Here is an 18,289-nt window from a genome sequence, read left to right as displayed (position 1 = left end):
GGGCTCCAGCGATCCTTCCGCCTCAGCCTTCCGAGTAGCCGGAATTACAGGCATGCGTTACCACGCCCAGCTGATTTTTTGGTTTATTGTAGAGATGAGGTTTCACTGCCCAGGCGGGTCTCGAACCCGCGGGCTCAGGCAATCCACTCACCTCAGCCTCCCAAAGGTGCGGGATTACAGGCTGAGCCACTGAACCCGGCCTAATTTTTTTATTTATTGTAGAGATGAGGTCTTTCCAAGTTGCCTGGGTGGGTTTCGAACCTGCAGGCTCAGGCAATCCACTCGCTTCAGCCTCCTAAAGTGCGGGATTACAAGCTGAGTCACCAAGCCTGGCCTTTTTTTTTTTTTTAAAGAGATGGGGATCTCACTCTGTCACCTAGGCTGGAATGCAGTGATGTAATCATAACTCACTGCAGCCATGAACTCCTGTATTCAAGTGACTCTCCCATTAGCCTACTGAGTTGCTAGGATTATAGGCATGTACCAGACCCAACTAATTTTTTTTTTTTCCTGCAGAGACAGGGTCTCACTATTTTTTCAGACTGGTCTCAAACTTCTGGCTTCAAGTGATCATCCAGCCTCATTCTCCCAAAGATCTGGTATTACAGGCATGAGAGCCACTGAGCCTAGCCTTAATTTGATTTGTATTTTTAAAACATTAAATAACATATTCACAAGAAAGAAAATTCAAAAGCTCTGAAAGTGAAAACTTTTTCTTCTCAGTCCTGTCTCCAGCCACCCATCCCTTCCCAAAGGACAGCCAATATTACAAGTTTTTATGTAGATTTTCAAAGATGTGCTATGCGTGCACAAGTAACTACAAATTTGTTTTCTTTCTTTCTTTTTTTTTTTTTTTTTGCATTTGGTAACATATGATACCACCCTACAGGTTACTCCAAATCAATACCTAAAGTGCCCTCCCATGATGGCTCATGCCTATAATCCCAGCATTTTGGGAGGATGAGGTCAGAGGATTGCCTGAGACCAGCCTGGGCAACTTGGTGAGACCTTGTCTCTACAATAAATCAAAAAATTAGCTGGGCATGATGGTGCACACCTGTAGTTCCAGCTACTTGGAAGACTGAGGCGAAAGGATCCCCTGAGCCCAACAAGTTGAGGCTGTGGTGGCCGTGGGCGTTCCACTGCACTCCAGTCTGGGCAACGGTGAGATTCCAATTCAAAAAAAAGAGTGCTCTCATTCTTTTATGGCTGCATTAATTTTCCTTTTTGAGATTAACACAAATGTGTTTAACCAATGTTCAGAGTTACTTGAACTACTATCCAATAACAGACTATAGTAGTTACTTTTATTTATTAAGCCCATAAAAGTCTATTTTCTCCACTTACAAAGCAGTGCAAAAGTTCAAAGAGCACATTTCAAGCAAGAAAAAGAATCAGTTTGCCCTTGATTGGAAATCATTCTTCCTGCTCACTAAGGACCAGAGCCAGTTGGGGGGGGGGCATGACACGGACAAGTAGGGACCAAAGTGAGACCCAAACTTCCCTGCACAATGACCATTTGTATATCTAATCTTGAGTTGTACCCCACATCCTTAAATAAAAATAAATAATAAAAAAAAAGAAGCAGTGCTATGGACACTACAGGCAAATCTACTCGGCTAAGGCTAGAAGCCTGTATAACAAAGAGCACAGCCAGATACCATGCAAAAGAGTCAAATATGCCACACACATTCTGATTAATAATGAAAGGCCAGTTTTCACTCAGATCAAAGAAAAAAAAAGTCAGATTCCTGACAATTAGTTGAATCCTAAGTAAGTCTAGATTGAAAGTCTTTGAAATTAGTCTACCAGAGAAAAATCTGTGATTGATATTAAATATAGATTAGAAAAAACATATGGTTTCAGTGTTATTCCCTTTTTGCAGAAAGTCAGCTGCCTTCCCTGTGCCAGGCACAAAGAAAAGAGTAAAGGGTCAGAACAAAAACACAAGGACTTTGCCTGTCTCCATGATAATCAGGGCAGCTTGAACCATGTCACTCCTTAAGGCAATCGTCTGAAACCTATCAGCTCATCATGGTGGAGGCTTCTGTCTCCCTAACTGTACCTAGCCCAGGACTAGGTATGAGATGCTAGGCAGAAAACAGTTGAAAGGGAGCTAGGCTGGCAGAGGAGGACCATCTGCAGGGTCCAGGCCATTCTACTAATTGGAGACTGCTGTCAACGCAAGTCTTGCACACATCGTTCTATTTATTAAGAAATTGCCTCGGCTGGGCGTGGTGGCTCAAGTGCTTGCTATAATCCCAGCACTTTGGGAGGCTGAGGTGAGAGGATTACCTGAGCCCATAGGTTCAAGACCAGCCAGGGCAACATGGTGAGCCCCTGTCTCTACAATAAATCAAAAAATTAGCTGGGCGTGGTAGCATGCACCTGTAGTTCTGGCTACTTGGAAGGCTGAGACGGAAGGATCACCTGAGCCCAGCAGGTCGAGGTTGCAGTGGCCAGAAGCGTGCCACTGTACTCCAGCCTGGACAACAGAGTGAGACTCTAACTCAAAAAAAGAAAAAGAAAAAGAAATTGCCTAAACTGCATTCCACATGAAAGGCCACTTAGAAACTTTTAATTTTTTTTTTTTCAAGAAGGAGTCCCACTCTGTCACCCACGCTAGAGTGCAGTGGCACACTCATGGCCACTGCAGCTTCGACCTGCTGGGCTCAGGCGATCCTGCCGCTTAAGCCTTCCAAGTAGCTAAAACCACAGGTATGCGCCACCACGTCAACTAATTTTCTGATTTATTGTAGAGAAGAGGTCTCACCAAGTTGCCCTGGCTAGCCTTGTACCCCTGGGCTCAGGCAATATTCTCCCCTCCACCTCCCCTCCACCCAGCAAAGTGCTGGGATTACAGGCTTGAGCCACTGTGCCCGGTGAAACTTTGATCTTTAACATGGTGAAGTAACAAAAGAGCTAGGGTGGGCAGTAGTCTTCCTCCCAGTGCATGCCTGAGTCCCGGGCTGGTCAGCAAAGGCCAATGGGAGCAAAGACTACTGAGGTGTATCCCCACTGGGAGGTCACTTGGCTTTGACTGCAAACAGTTCAAATTCCATGAAGGAAAATCACTCGCCAATTAATTTTTGGAATGGAAACCCATACCATCCCGGCCCAAAGGTCACCTTTCAAGATCCTCTATCCAGTGGCTTGGCTTGAGGTAGGTGGCCAGCAAACAAAGTTCTCCCTGGCCTCTCAGTGGCTACCATGACTTTTATCACAGATTGGATCAGGAGAGCAGAACAAACATTCTCTTAAACAGTGACTCACCAGGAAGTCTGTTCATGTTGACACCTTGAGCTGAGAGTCCTATTCCCATGTACCTTCAAAAAAGCACACACAAAACATTTTTGGTTAGCAAATGAATGTTTATCTACCTTCTTAAATGTTTCTTGGCAAAAGATAGAGAAATGAGAAAAGCAATGAATTTAGAGACTTTTAACATACTAGTAGTTATTGGGGAAGCTTTACATTTGATTTTCTAATGAAAAACATCTCAATGCCTTATGCAGTTGGAAAAACAGAAGGTAGTGTGTATGTGTAACTATGAACCACTGGCTTCATTTCAGAGGAAAGTGTCATGAAATCATGGTTTCCAGTCCCTTGTCTTTCTGGCTTTAGCTAAGGCACAGATCTACTCCTAAGAAGTACCTAAAGCAGCTGAATTCTAGGTCGTGCTTGGCAGAGCAACACAAGGTCAAACCCACAGGCACAAGTCATTCTGCAGCAAAGACCAGGACATGGAAAAAGTACAGCAAGAATTCAAGACCACTCACACAAAGCTTCTTCTCTGGGCTTCTTCTTAGCTTTCCCCCATACATTGACACTGGCCTCCCAGACTGTGCAAAGCTGTAGGTGGTGATTTGCAAGGCCCCCACTCCTCGCACTCCAGGTGCCTAAGCAACTAAGCTGCCCACAAGGAGGGGCTTACGCTGCAGCAATTCTATCAAAAACAGTATCAATGACACAAAGAAGGAAAGTCAGAAAAAGAAATGAACATTTTTTTTTTAGGCTAAATGTTTGTAGTATACAAAGAAACAGGTATTTCCCCAAAAGCTTAGAAATAAGAGAAACAAGTGTTGGGACTCAGAAACCAATAACCCAAAATATGATGTTTTGACATGCTGAACTAAAGAAGACTCTTCAAGGTCTCTCCAACCCCGCCCTACCCCAACCCTGACCCTGCCTAGCCCACCACCTCCTGTGCCATAGACGGTCTTCCTTTATCTGCCTAAGAACCAGAACCACCAAGGAGAACAGAATGATTGTTTTTCTTCCCCTCTCAGCTCCTTCATTATCCATTGCAGAATAGAAAGCCAAAATGTGACCTCACCTGAGCAGACCCTTTTACAAGTAGGACTTTTCCATGGACCATTTAAATTTCAAGAGAGGTCAGATATGGTGGCTCACAACTGTAATCCCAGCACTTTGGGAGGCCTAGGCAGGAGGATCGCTTGAGCCCAGGAGTTCAAGATCAGTCTGGGCAACAAAGCAAGACTTTGTCTCCACAAAAAAAAAATTAGCCAGGCGTGGTGGTGCACACCTGCAGTCCCAAGCTACTCAGGAGGCTGAGGTGAGAGGATTGCTTGAACCTGGGAGGACTGCTTGAACCTAGAAGGTTGAGGCTGCAGTGAACCATGATCACACCACTGCACTCCAGCCTGGGTGATGATAAAGCACAACCCTAACTCAAAAAATAAATACATAAATTCCAAAAAGAACTATTTTTGTGTTAATCTCTGTCCCCAAATCTATTGATTCTCTCTAGTAATCATATATTGTCCCTTAATAAAAGTCTCCTCTCCTCCCTCCCATAAACTGTTTTATAAGGATCCAAGCCCCTATTCTTTCTGCAACTATATACTCAAGATGGTATATAAACCAGTTGTGGTGGCTCATGCCTGTAAACCCAGCACTTTGGGAGGTGGAGGAGAGAGGACTGCCTGAGTCCAGGGGTTCAAGACCAGCCTGGGCATCTTGGCGAGACCTCATCTCTACAATAAATAAAAAAACTAACCAGGCGTGATGGTGCACGCCTGTAGTTCCATCTACTTGGAAGGCTGAGGTGGAAGGATTGCCTGAGCCCAGTGGGCTGAGGCTGTGGTGGCTGTGAGCATGCCCACTGTACTCCAGCCTGGGTGACAGAGTGAGACTCGTACTCAAAAAAAAAAACAAAAAAAAGATGGTATGTAAGTTTCTGTAATTCATTGGGAAGTTGGGTTTTCATACTGAAGATTCTCATGTATATATGTTAAATAAATTTGTATACCTTTTCTAATCTACTTCAACTCAATAATTTTTCAGAAAAACTTTAGGTGCCAACGGCTATGGCCCCTACACAAACCATCACCTTCCAGGAGTAAAACAGTAGAAACCCATACATGATGCTTGATATTAACCACATATGACCAGCAAAAGGTTGCTGATAGCTGGGTGTGGTGGCGTGTGCCTGTAGTTCCAGCTACCAAGAAAGCTGAGGCAGAAGGACTGCCTGAGCCCAGCAGTTCAGAGCTGCCATGGCCTTCAGTGTGCCACTGCAATACAACCTGGGCGAGAGTGAGACTCCAACTCAAAAAAAAAGAAAGAAAGAAAAGAAAAGGTTGCTGAGGATTCAGAATATTCAAACCATCAACCAAGGAGGCTGAGGTACATAACCTTATAGTTGCATAACATTGTAAGTGCGCTTAGGGTAACTGAACGCTATACTTAAAATGGTTCAAATGGTAAATTTTATGTTATGCATATTTTACCACAATACAAAATATTTTCTTGTTGGGCTCAGTGGCTCATGCTTGTAATCCCAGCACTTTGGGAAGTGGAGGTAGGAGGATTGTCTGAGCCCAGGGATTAGATCAGCCTGGGCAACTTGGTGAGATCTCCTTTCTGCAATAAATCAAAAAATTAGCCAGGTGTGGTGGAACACACCTGTAGTTCCAGCTACTCAGAATGCTAAGGTGGAAGGATCGCCTGAGCCCAGCAGGTGGAGGCTGTAGTGGCCGTAAGCATGCCACTCTCCTCCAGCCTGGGTAATAGAGAGAGACTCCAACTCAAAAAATAATAATAAATACACACACACACACACACACACACACACACACACAATTTTTTCTTTTTAAAATGCAGTTGCAGCTGGGCTTGGTGGCTCAGCCTGTAATCCTGTGCCTTTGGGAGGCTGAGGTGAGTGGATTGCCTGAGCCTGCGGGTTCGAGACCCACCTGGGCAGCGAGACCTCATCTCTACAATAAATAAAAATCAGCCGGGCGTGGTAGCGCATGCCTGTAATTCTGGCTACTTGGAAGGCTGAGGCGGAGGATTGCCGGAGCCCAGCAGATCGAGGCTGCGTGGCCGGGAGCAGCCACTGCACACCAGTCTGGGCGACAGAGTGAGACTCCAACTCAAAAAAAAAAAAAGCAGTTGCATGGGGCAACCCCTTCAGGTCCCCTCCCCCACTGTGGGAGCTTTTCTGTCCTCTTAATAAATCCTGATTTCTCAAAATAATTTTTTTTAAAAAGCAGTTACATGGGATTGCCTTAATGAGCCCATTTCCAAGTAGCTATACATTCACATTCTGATTGACCCCTACTATAATTCCGCAAGGAGTCTTTCCACATACATTTTCTCATTTTGGACTATTTCTTCCCTCCTCTGGAATACTCCATGCACCTATGCACCTGTTTCCTAACACTTCTCGGTTCCCTATAACATGGTGCCCTGCCCCTGCCAATACCTCACTGGCAGGAAATGCATCTTTGCCTTTTTCTGACTGGCAGCACCAGTGCATTTGGGGAGTAGTCTCTACCACTCAAACTGAGGTTCAGGCAAAGAGGGAAGGCTCTGATCTACCCACCTTCCTCTAAGCCAGCTATCCTCATCGCACTGGGCAGGAACCAGGAAAAGACATATACCAACATATGACCCTGACAACTTGGCCCACAGGGCTTAGGGGAAAGGAGAGAGAAGGGAAAGGAGCAAAGCAAAAGAAACAGTACTTCACAGAGGGAGTTCCACGATTCAAAGGGAACTTGTTTTCCACTTTGTTTTGTTTTAAGCAGCATTTGGCACAGAGTTGGACTCTTTTCTGAGTTGGAGTTTTACTCTGTTGCCCAGGCTGGAGTGCAATAGCACGCTCATGGCCACCGCAGCCTCGACCTGCTGGACTCAGGTGATCCTTCTGCCTCAGCCTTCCAAGTGGCTGGAAAAACAGGTGTGTGCCATCACACCGGCTAATGTTTTTTATTTATTGTAGAGACGAAATCTCGCCAAATTCCCCAGGCTGGTCTCAAATCCCTGAGTTCAGGCCTTCCTCTCGTCTCTGCCTCCCAAAGTATTGGGATTACAAGTGTGAGCCCCACACCTGGCCTGGAGTTGGATTCTTTTTTTTTTTTTTTGAGTTGGAGTCTCACTCGGTTGCCCAGACTGGAGTGCAGTGGCTGCTCCCAGCCACCGCAGCCTCACCTGCTGGGCTCCGGTGATCCTTCTGCCTCAGCTTTCTGTGTACCCGGAATTACAGGCATGCGCTACCACGCCCAGCTGATTTTTTGATTTATTGTAGAGATGAGGTCTCACTGCCCAGGCGGGTCTCGAACCCGTGGGCTCAGGCAATACACTCGCCTCAGCCTCCCAAAGGCGCGGGATTACAGGCTGAGCCACCAAGCCCGGCTGGAGTTGGATTCTTTTTTTTTTTTTATTTATTGTAGAGATGAGGTCTCGTCAAGTTGCTCAGGCAGGTCTCGAACCCGCGGGCTCAGGCAATCCACTCACCTCAGCCTCCCAAAGTGCTGGGATTACAGGCTGAGCCACCGAGCCCGGCAGAGTTGGATTTTTTAAGGATCAAAGATGTGGACGAATATGGCCTATAGCTGGACAGAACTGCTCAGCCCTTCCCAGAAACACACAAACTGTCTGCTACCTCCTGCCAGAAGTGCCTAGCTTCAAGGACCATCAGGAGCAGAAGCTGTCTAAGCCTGTTGGCAAGATTCCCATTAGATTACAGCTTGCACATTTTCCCAGAAAAACAGCAGCCCACACAGTCAGTTTCCTGACTTTGCATGGTAGAGGTTGCCAAAAACCGGTCTCCATTCCCTCAATGCCTCAGCTGACCAAGCAGCAAACAACCCCAACTGCCCTGCAGTCATCAATCAATAGACACAAGTGCAACACAGCTGGGGTTTCCCTGACTTGGACACCAGTTACTCATTTTGTCCTGTTCAAAGGGGCCTGGGCCTATTCCCAACACCACATGTGGTCCGATCCCTGGCATACAGGTTTCCTGACACTAGGGTGAGGGTTTGTGTTTGGAGTATATGTGTTTCCTAGGTGACTTTCAACCGCTTAAAGCTAGTGCAAGCCGGGCTCAGTGGCTCAGCCTGTAATCCCATGCTTTGGGAGGCTGAGGTGAGTGGATTGCCTGAGCCCGCGGGTTTGAGACCCGCCTGGGCAACTTGGCGAGACCTCATCTCTACAATAAATCAAAAAAATTAGCCGGGTGTGGTAGTATGCGCCTGTAGTTACAGCTACATGGAAGGCTGAGGTGGAAGGATCGCCAGAGCCCAGCAGGTCGAGGCTGCAGTGGCCGGCAGCGGCCACTGCACTCCAGTCTGGGTGACGGAGTGAGGCTCCAACTCAAAAAAAAAACAAAAAAAAAAAAATAGCTAGTGCAAATAGGGGCAATCAAAGGTCACCTTGGAAGAGTTATGGCTGGTCACCACAGCAGAGCTCTGGTTCTACATTCTGTGGCAACGAGGAACCACTAAAGCACCTATGGTCAAAACACAAGGCCTCCCACATGAGAAGCAGCTAGCTCTCAACACCTTCCTATAGACTCTCTGTTTCACAAGTGAGATGGTATTTACTAGCAAATGGCCTAAAGCATCTGTACAAACTCCTGTCTCAATCTGAGAATCTGAGTGGATGGGCTGAGTGTAAAGCAGTCAAAGGAAGCCAACACCCACACTTGGGCACCATGCCACCTCCAGGTGTCAATGGCACAGGGAGCAGCCCCACAGGAGCCCAAGCTGCATACTCAAATGAGGTTAAAGCTGAGTCAGGAATCAAGGGAAATAAGCCCCAACTCTTCAAACACTGGGTGACATTAAGTCTTTTCCAAAAGTATGATGTTCTAAAGCTACAAAAAGATGCAGCCTCCTATATTCCAAAAAGTCTTAATGTACTTGAAGATTATTATCCAACCAGTCTGAGATAAGCAAAGTAGGTAAAAGCTACACAAACCCTGTAAACATACCAAAAAGTCACTAAATTGTACACCTTAAATGGGTGAATTGTATATCTCAGCCGGGCATGGTGGTCCATGCCTATAATCCCAGCACTTTGGGAGGCAGAGGCGAGAGGACTGCCTGAGCTCAGGGGTTCGAGACCAGTGTGGGCAACATGGCAAGACCTCATCTCTACAATAAATCAAAAAGTTAGCTTTGTGTGTTGGCGCATGCCTGTAGTTCCAGCTATTTGGAAGGTTGAAGCGGAAGGCTCGCCTGAGCCCAGCAGGTTGAAGCTGTAGTAGCTGTGAGCGTGCCACAGCACTCCAGCCTGGGCGACAGTGAGACTCCAACTCAAATATATATATATAAACACTTAAGAAACTAGGAAGAGAAGGAAACTACTTCAACACAATAAAGGCCATATATGAAAAACCCACAGCTAACATTTTACTTAATGGTGAAAGACTAAAATGAAAGCCTTGCCTCTGAGATCAAATACAAGACAAAGATGCCTGCTTTCACTACTTCTATTCAACATAGTATTAGAAGATCTAGCTGGAGCAATTAGACAAGAAAAAGAAATAAGGGACATCCAAATTGTTAAGAAATAAGTGAAACTATCTCTGTTTGCAGATGACATAGTCCCATATGTAACAAAAAACTTTTCTTACTAATAAGTTACCCTATGCCTTCCCTCTCTGTTGTGTTTTTATACACTAATAAAGAACAACCCAAAAAAGAAATTGAGAAAGCAATTCCAATAGCATCAAAAAATAAAATAAAATACTTAAAAATAAATGTAATCAAGGAGGCAAGACTTGGACACTGAAAACTATATGCTGATGAAAGAAACTAGAGGCATAAATAAATGGAAAGACATCCCCTATTCATGGATTGGAAGTCCTAATACTGTTAAGATGTCAATACTATCCAAAGTGATATACAGATTCAATTTAACTCCTATCAAAATCCCAATGATGTTTTTTTGTAGCAATAGAAAAATCCACATGGAATCTCAAGGGTACCCATATGGATACAAAACAATCTTCAAAAAGAACAAATTTGGAGGACTCACACTTCCTGAATTCAAAACTTACTACAGAGCTATAGTAATCAAAATAGTGTAATACTATAAAGATAGACATATAGACCAAGGAATAGAATAGAGATCCCAGAAATGAATCTTCACATGTATAGTCAACTGATTTAGCAAGGGTGCCAAGACCATTCAATGAAGAAATGACAGTTTTTTCAACAAACAGTGCTGGGACATCTTGATAACCACAAACAAAAGGATGAAGTTTGACCCCTACCTTAGACTACAGACAAAAATTAATTCAAAATGGATCAAAGATCTAATCATAAGCACTAAAATGATAACCCTTAGAAGACATGGGGGAAAGTTTCACGACATTGGATTTGGCAATAATTTCTTGGATGTAATACAAAGAGCATGGGCAAAAAGAGAAAATATAGACAAATTGGACTTTACCAAAATTAAAAACTTTTAGCCAGGTGTGGTGGCATGTGTCTATAGTCCCAATTACTCGGGGGCTCAAGCAGAAGGATCACTTGAGCCCAGGAGTTTGAGGCTGCAATGAGCTATGATCATGCCACAGCATTCTAGTCTGGGCAACAGAGGAAGTCCCCATGTCTAAAGATAAATAAGCCAGATGTGGTGGCTCACGCCTATAATCCCAACACTTTGGGAGGCGAAGCGAGAGGATTGCCTGAGTCCAAGGGTTCAAGATCAGCCTGGGCAACTTGGGGAGACTTTGTCTTTATAATAAGTCAAAAAATTAGGCACCCACCTGTAGTTCTAGCTACTTGAGAAGCTGAGGTAGAAAGATCTCCTGAGCCCAGCAGGTCAAGGCTACAGTGGCCATTAGCGTGCCACCACACTCCATTCTGGGCAACAGAGTAAGACACTGACTCAAAAAATAAGTAAATAAATAAATAATAGAAGGCATACAGCTGATCAAACAGCTAATATTTAGGAAATGGATTGAAGAGGCAAAACTGGATACTTCCTAGTTATTCCCATGGACAACGTCAAGGCCTGGATGTAGGAGTAGGATGGAATGACATGGAGAAACTCAAGCACTCTTTAGACCACAGTGAATTCAGAGTGGGCGAGGGGCTAGAGAAGCTCAGGACACTGTCCAGCACAACCAGTCACCAAAGAAAGATCACTTCTCCTAGACCCACTTGAAAATTTTTGAGCCAAAATGTTCAGCCAGAATCAGTAGTGGCCACTCTCCAGTTCTGCTCTAGCCCTGGCATTTACACTGTGCATAAACACCTGAACAAGACACATACCTGCAAGGAGCAAATATATAAGACTATTCCAGATTCAAATCTCATCCCTGTCACTGAGTTCATCATATGTCCATCAGCATGTCACATGTTCTCTCAAAGCCTGCCTCATCAGCTATTACCATGAGTACAGAGAGCCCTCAGTGCAGTCATTTGACAGGATCAGACAAAGGCACACCTCAGTGCAACGCTGGGAGGGTCAATGGGGGGAGTGACTGTACAACCCTACTCTGCCCATTAGTTCATGCACTGAAAGCTCTTCTGGCATCAGAATCCGCTAAAGGAAAGCAAGCCATTCTCAAAGGCCTGCATCTTGGGACATCTAAAACAAATGCCTGTTTACTTGAGATTACAAGAAAAAGGAGGTGAGCATTTGCTTTCTTGTTGGTAATGGGCCAGGTTGATGCATGCTGTGAACACTGACAGATAAGATAAAGCCTGTCTTGGTTGGCCTGGGAGGGAGGGAGGCAACAAGGGCTCTCACACCCCAAGCAGGTGACTGGAAAAGATAGAGCAGTTTAACTCCCAACACTTAACTTTTCTACAAGGGCTTTCTTTTCAGACAGCAGGATATATCTGAAAAGCTGGAGGGAAGGAATTATTTACCCTCAATACAAATGAAAGTAATGTAAACCCACCTGATTTACTCTTTTCTTCTATACAGCAGCAAAACAGAATAAATGGCACACACCAGAGAGGTAAGACAGCCAGTAAGTGTAGAGGACAGACAAGCTTTCTATGGCAGTGAGGCCATAAGCTGGCCTCTAACTTCTCAGTTTCTACCCTTCACTGCCAAAACCACAATGTGAGCTGGAGCTACAGGAAGAGTCACTTTGGGCCCCCCATCTAGCTCCAGAGAGAAGAGGGTAGCAAGTGGGCACTGCTTGTGTCAAGCAGAGTCAAGATCCACCAAAGAACAAGAGACAGTCTACCCAGAAGCTCCCACTACAGGTGGGAGGGGTGTCCATGCTGCCCTCCATCCGTCCCTGCCCTGCCACTCAAGCAATAGTCTACTGAAACCCTGTGATCACATGAACAGATGCAAGCATAGTTCAGTTATTTTCTCTTTGGTTTTCCAAATTTTTGTATAATTAACACATATTACTTTTTTAGTCATACAAAAATAAATTTTTTTTGAGATGGGGTCTCGCTACATCACTCAGGCTGGAGTGTAGTGTAGTGGCACAATCATAGCTCACTGCAACCTTGAACTCTCAAGCTTAAGTGATCCTCCCGCCTTAGCCTCCCCCCAAGTAGCTGGGATTACAGGCACCTGCCACCATGCCCAACTAGGAAAATCACTTTTAAGAGCTATCCAAGCCGGGCTCGGTAGCTCAGCCTGTAATCCCACGCCTTGGGAGGCTGAGGTGAGTGGATTGCCTGAGCCTGTGGGTTCGTGACCCACCTGGGCAACTTGGCAAGACTTCATCTCTACAATAAATCAAAAAAACTAGCCGGGCGTGGTAGCGCGCACCTGTAGTTCCAGCTACCTGGAAGGCTGAGGCGGAAGGATCGCCGGAGCCCAGCAGGTCAAGGCTGCAGTAGCCAGGAGTGTGCCACTCTCCTCCAGCCTGGGTGACAGAGTGAGACTCCAACTCAAAAAAAAATAAAAAATAAAAAGAGCCATTACTAGCAGTTGTTGGTTCTCATTCATCAGACTATCTCTGGATCATACCAGGGCAACATTTCAGTGACAGAGGACATGCTGGAGAACTCAGCTTTCATGGTCATCTCGTTAGTCCATCCAGCTTCCCAAGCCTTATTGGGAGGGCAGACACTGCATCATAAGAGTACACCTTTAGAAACAGTCAAAACCCCTGCTGAACAGAGGTGCTAGATTCTAGCTCACATGGCACCTGGTATATCCCAAGCCTGACTCAGAGCACACAGGAGAGGGCTACAGTGACACAGACTCAACATAGCTCCAATTGACTAGAGATTCTTTCATGCCCTAGGTATGCCTAATGGTGGACAGAGGACAGAACCTTAGAAACCGAAAACCCTTGACTCTCACATCCTCCAAGTATGTAGAAGACCAAAGGAAGAACACTACCCCTTTGCTGTATTATGCCACCTAGTCCTGAGAATGAACCCCTACGGCAACAAGGCTGACACTCCCTTCCAGCCTCCCAAACAGAAGAATCTAAAGAGTTTTAAGGTGACAGGAACACTTCACAGCAGGGCTCCAGAACCACACACCTGACTCTGAGAGGCTGGTCTCAGACACTGCAGCCTAATTCAATATATGGGTCTTAGATTTCAACCCACATCTTAGGTTCCCAACCAGAAGAGGAGAGGTTAAACCAAAGGGCTCCTAAGCCTTCTAGTTCTGACCTAGAGACTTCAATTCTTGGCAGAATAATGTCTTGACACAAATATGCTGTATTCAGATGAGATACAGCAAAAAATCGCCAAGAAGACATCAAAGGAAAAGAAAAGTATAGAGCAATATACCTTATGAATACAGATGCAAAAATCCTAAACAAAATAGTAGCAAACCGAATCCAACAATATCTTAAAAGTACTAGATAATAACATGACCAATCATAAGCAAATGACCAAGAGGGCAAGGGTGGTTTGACATAGGAAAATCAATCAATACAATAAACCACATTAATAAAACAAAGGAAAAAGACCCACATAATCATCTCAATTAATGCAGAAAAAGGATCTGACAAAATCCAACATCCTTTCATGATAAAACATTCACAGCTGGGCATGGTGGTTCATGCCTATAATCCCAGCACTTTGGGAGGCCTAGGTGAGAGGATTGCCTGAGCCCACAGGTTTGAGACCAGCCTGGGCAACTTGGTGAGACCTCATCTCTACAATAAAAATCAAAAAAGTGCTGGGCTCGGTGGCTCAGCCTGTAATCCCGCGCCTTTGGGAGGCTGAGGTGAGTGGATTGCCTGAGCCTGCGGGTTCGTGACCCACCTGGGCAATTTGGCGAGACCTCATCTCTACAATAAATCAAAAAATTAGCTGGGCATGGTAGCGCACGCCTGTAGTTCCAGCTACTTGGAAGGCTGAGGCAGAAGGATCGCCGGAGCCCAGCAGGTCGAGGCTGCAGTGGCCGGGATCGGCCACTGCACTCCAGTCTGGGCGACAGAGTGAGACACCAACTCAAAAAAAAAATCAAAAAAATTACCCGGGAATGATGGCGCGTGCCTGTAGTTCCAGCTACTTGGAAGGCTGAGGCGGAAGGATCAGGTCAAGGCTGCGGTGGCCATCAGCATGCTACTGCATGCCAGCCTGGGTGACAGAGTGAGATTCCAACTCAAAAAAAAAAAAATTCACAATGCTAGGAATAGAAGGGAACTTCCTCAACATAATAAAGGACATTTATGTAAAATCCATAGCTAACATAAAATGAATAAAGGTGCTAGAGTCTAGCTTACATGGCACCTGGTATGTCCCAAGCATGACTCAGAGCACACGCACAGGAGAGGGCTACAGTTTTCTGTAGACTGAAAGTTTTCTGCCTAAGGTCAGGAACAAGACAAGGATGCCTGCTTTCACCACTTTTAGTCAACATAGTATTGAAAGTCCTACCCAGAGCAATTAGACAAGAAGAAGAAATAAAAGGCATCAAACAGGAAAAAAACAAGTAAAACTATCTCTATTTGAAGATGACATGATCCTATATATAGAAAGTCTCAAACACAGAAAGCTACCAGAGCTACCTAGCAAACTTGTAAGATATAAGATCAATACGCAAAAATCAGTTGTACGTCTGTACACTAGCAATAAACAATCTGAAAAGGAAATTAAGAAAACAATTCCAGCCAGGGGTGGGGCTCACACCTATAATCCCAGTGCTTTGGGAGGCAGAGGCAAAAGAATTGCCTGAGCCCAGGGATTCGAGACCAGACTGGGCAACTTGGGAGACCTCACCACTACAATAAAAAAAAAAAAAAAAAATTAGCTAGATGTGGTGGCAAGCACCTGTAGCTCCAGCTACTTGGAAGACTGCGGCAAAAGGATGGCCTAAGCCCAGCAGGCTGAGGCTGCGGTGGCCGTGAGTGTGCCACTGCATTCCAGACTGGGAGACAGAATGAGACTCCAACTCAAAAAAATAAAATAAAGAAAAATAAAACAATTCCAGTGGTCTTCATTTGAAAGGCTCCCATGTATACACATTAAAATAAAATGTATGCCTTTCCTCCTACTAATTAATATTGCCTCATGCTGGTGATTTTTCAGCAAAACTTTAGGAGGCCAACAGCCATGGCCCCCATGTTTGGCACTATGAGCAATATGAAAAAAAGCTGCTCTTCTCTTCTGAAAGCCACAGTGAGGAGAACCCAGTTCTGTTGACAAAAGGGGTAATAATTCTTACCTAGCCAGGTCCATACTTCTCCCTGTGCGCATTCTGAGTGAAAGTTATAAAAAAAAAAATTAGTCTCATCTGCAAGGTTTTGATTAATGGGGAAAAAAGCATTTGTGTGACTAGTTTGGTTTAGAAACTCTTGTAGACTTTTGGGTACTTTGTGGTATGAATATTCATATTATTTGATCCCTTTTCCTCTCAGAAACTCGTTTTTCAGTCAGGCGCAGTGGCTCACATCTGTAACTTCAGCACTTAGGGAGGTGGAGGCAACAAGATTGCCTGAGCCCAGGGGTTCGAAATCAGCCTGGGCAATTTGGCAAGACCTCACCTCTACAATAAATAAAAAAATTAGCCAAGTGTGGTGGCATGTGCCTGTGGAAAGCTGAAGTGGAAGGATAACCTGAGCCCAGCAGGTTAAGGCTGGGGTAGCCATGAGTACGCCACTGCATTCCAGCCTGGGCAACAGAGTGAGACTCCAATTTTTAAAAAAAATTATTTTTCATTTGTCTCAGTGTTGTTATGTCATAGAGAGGGTAACCACAGAGCAGACACAGGCTAAGACCCCAAAAGCCCACAGTTGAGCCAGCCCTACAGACTGGTCAGTTACGCGGCTCTACTAGACTGGCATCTATTCAAGACAAACATTGCTGTGGGTCCCTGAAACAAAAACTGGATAAGGATTCTTCTTGTCTTTATGTCCTTGAGAACTTGACTTTGTGACCATACTATGGTCTCCACCATCCAGGGAGCATGAATTGCTGGGTTCACATCAGGTGACCAGTCTGCAAAGACTAGGAGTCTGAGACACCTAAGATATCTAACAGCACATTTTTCATTCTGAAGTTTCATGCTCTTAGGGGAACTTTGTTATAAAGGGTCACATCCCTTTGGGGCTCTTCTCTTTTGTCTATTTCTCTTTTTTTTTTTTTTTCGGTTGGAGTCTCACTCTGTCGCCCAGACTGGAGTGCAGTGGCCGCTCCTGGCCACTGCAGCCTCGCCTGCGGGGCTCCGGCGATCCTTCCACCTCAGCCTTCCGAGTAGCCGGAATTACAGGCATGCGCTACCACACCCGGCTGACTTTTTAATTTTTATTGTAGAGATGAGGTCTCGCTGCCCAGGCGGATCTCGAACCCGTGGGCCCAGGCAATCCATTCACCTCAGCCTCCCAAAGGCGCAGGATTACAGGCTGAGCCACCAAGCCTGGCTCTTTTCTTTTCTTTCTTCTTTTCTTTCTCTCTCTCTCTTTCTTTCTTTCTTTCTTTCGAGTTGGAGTCTCACTCTGTCACCCAGGCTGAGCCACCGAGCCCGGCTTCTTTTGTCTATTTCTAAGAGTTAATTTTGGGGGATCAATTTGGGACTTTTTCTATGCCTTCTCCAGGAATTAAATAGTAAAACTTGGAAAGATACCACTTGGGCTTTAAAGAGGCTTTTAAACTGAGACTCTATTGGAACTAAGTGCACCATTGAAAATGTAAAAAGCACTATTGGAATTAAGTGCACTGTTGAAAATAAAAAGATTTTTAGAGATCTCTCATTCTAAACAATTGAGTGTAACAGTGTCATGGCTAACCATAAGAATTCTTTCCTTTCTAGCTTGTTGTGTTTCAGAATTATAGCAGTTGTTTGTCCTGGTAATAAGAGATGTGAAAGGATTGTTTCAAGAGCTCTATGGAAGCAGGTCGAGGCTGCGGTGGCCGGGAGCGGCCACTGCACTCCAGTCTGGGCGACAGAGTGGGACTCCAACTCAAAAAAAAAAGAGCTCTATGGCTAGCCAGCTCGGTGGCTCAGCCTGTAATCCTACGCCTTGGGAGGCTGAGGTGAGTGGATTGCCTGAGCCCGCGGGTTCAAGACTCGCCTGGGCAACTTGGCGAGACCTCATCTCTACAATAAATCAAAAAATCAGCCGGGCGTGATAGCGCGTGCCTGTAATTCCGGCTACTTGGAAGGCTAAGGCGGAAGGATCTCCGGAGCCCAGCAGGTCGAGGCTGCGGTGGCTGGGAGCGGCCACTGCACTCCAGTCTGGGCGACAGAGTGAGACTCCAACTCAAAAAAAAAAAAAAAAAAAAAAAAGAGCTCTATGGCTAAAAGTCAGCTTAATTAAAAGCTAATATTGGTTGGGCTCGGTGGCTCAGATATAATCCCAGCACTTTGGGAGACCGAGGCGAGTAGACTGCTTGAGTCTGCTGGTTCAAGACCAACCCAAGCAAATTGGCAAGACCTCATCTCTACGCTAAAAAAGATAAAAATAAAATTAATTAGCTGGGTGTGATGGCACGTGCCTGTAGTTCCAGCTACTTGGAAGGCTGAGGCGGAAGGATTGCGGTCGCCCAGCAAGTCGTCACTAGGGTAGCCATGAGCCTTGCCACTGTACTCCAGCTAGGGCAACAGAGTGAGACTTCAACTCAAAAAAAAAAAAAGAAGTCGG

The 18,289-nt window shown here is 45.3% G+C and overlaps 1 protein-coding gene across 1 annotated transcript in view; it reads right to left on the bottom strand.

Moving 5' to 3' along the window:
- RANBP10 (RAN binding protein 10) overlaps nt 1-18,289 on the bottom strand; it is a 78,246-nt gene that overhangs the window by 45,647 nt on the left and 14,310 nt on the right. Inside the window, exon 3 of the mRNA XM_008065761.1 lies at nt 3,274-3,326. Within this exon, the coding sequence (XP_008063952.1) occupies nt 3,274-3,326 (53 nt within the window). The remainder of the gene's footprint in view (nt 1-3,273; nt 3,327-18,289) is intronic.

This window comes from Carlito syrichta, unplaced genomic scaffold (genome assembly GCF_000164805.1).
Source record: "Carlito syrichta isolate Samal-C Ts95f unplaced genomic scaffold, Tarsius_syrichta-2.0.1 Scaffold308803, whole genome shotgun sequence".
Classification (NCBI taxonomy): Eukaryota; Metazoa; Chordata; class Mammalia; order Primates; family Tarsiidae; genus Carlito; species Carlito syrichta.
The sequence above is the reverse complement of the archived record's forward strand: the minus strand, read 5'-3'. Positions and strand labels throughout refer to the sequence as shown.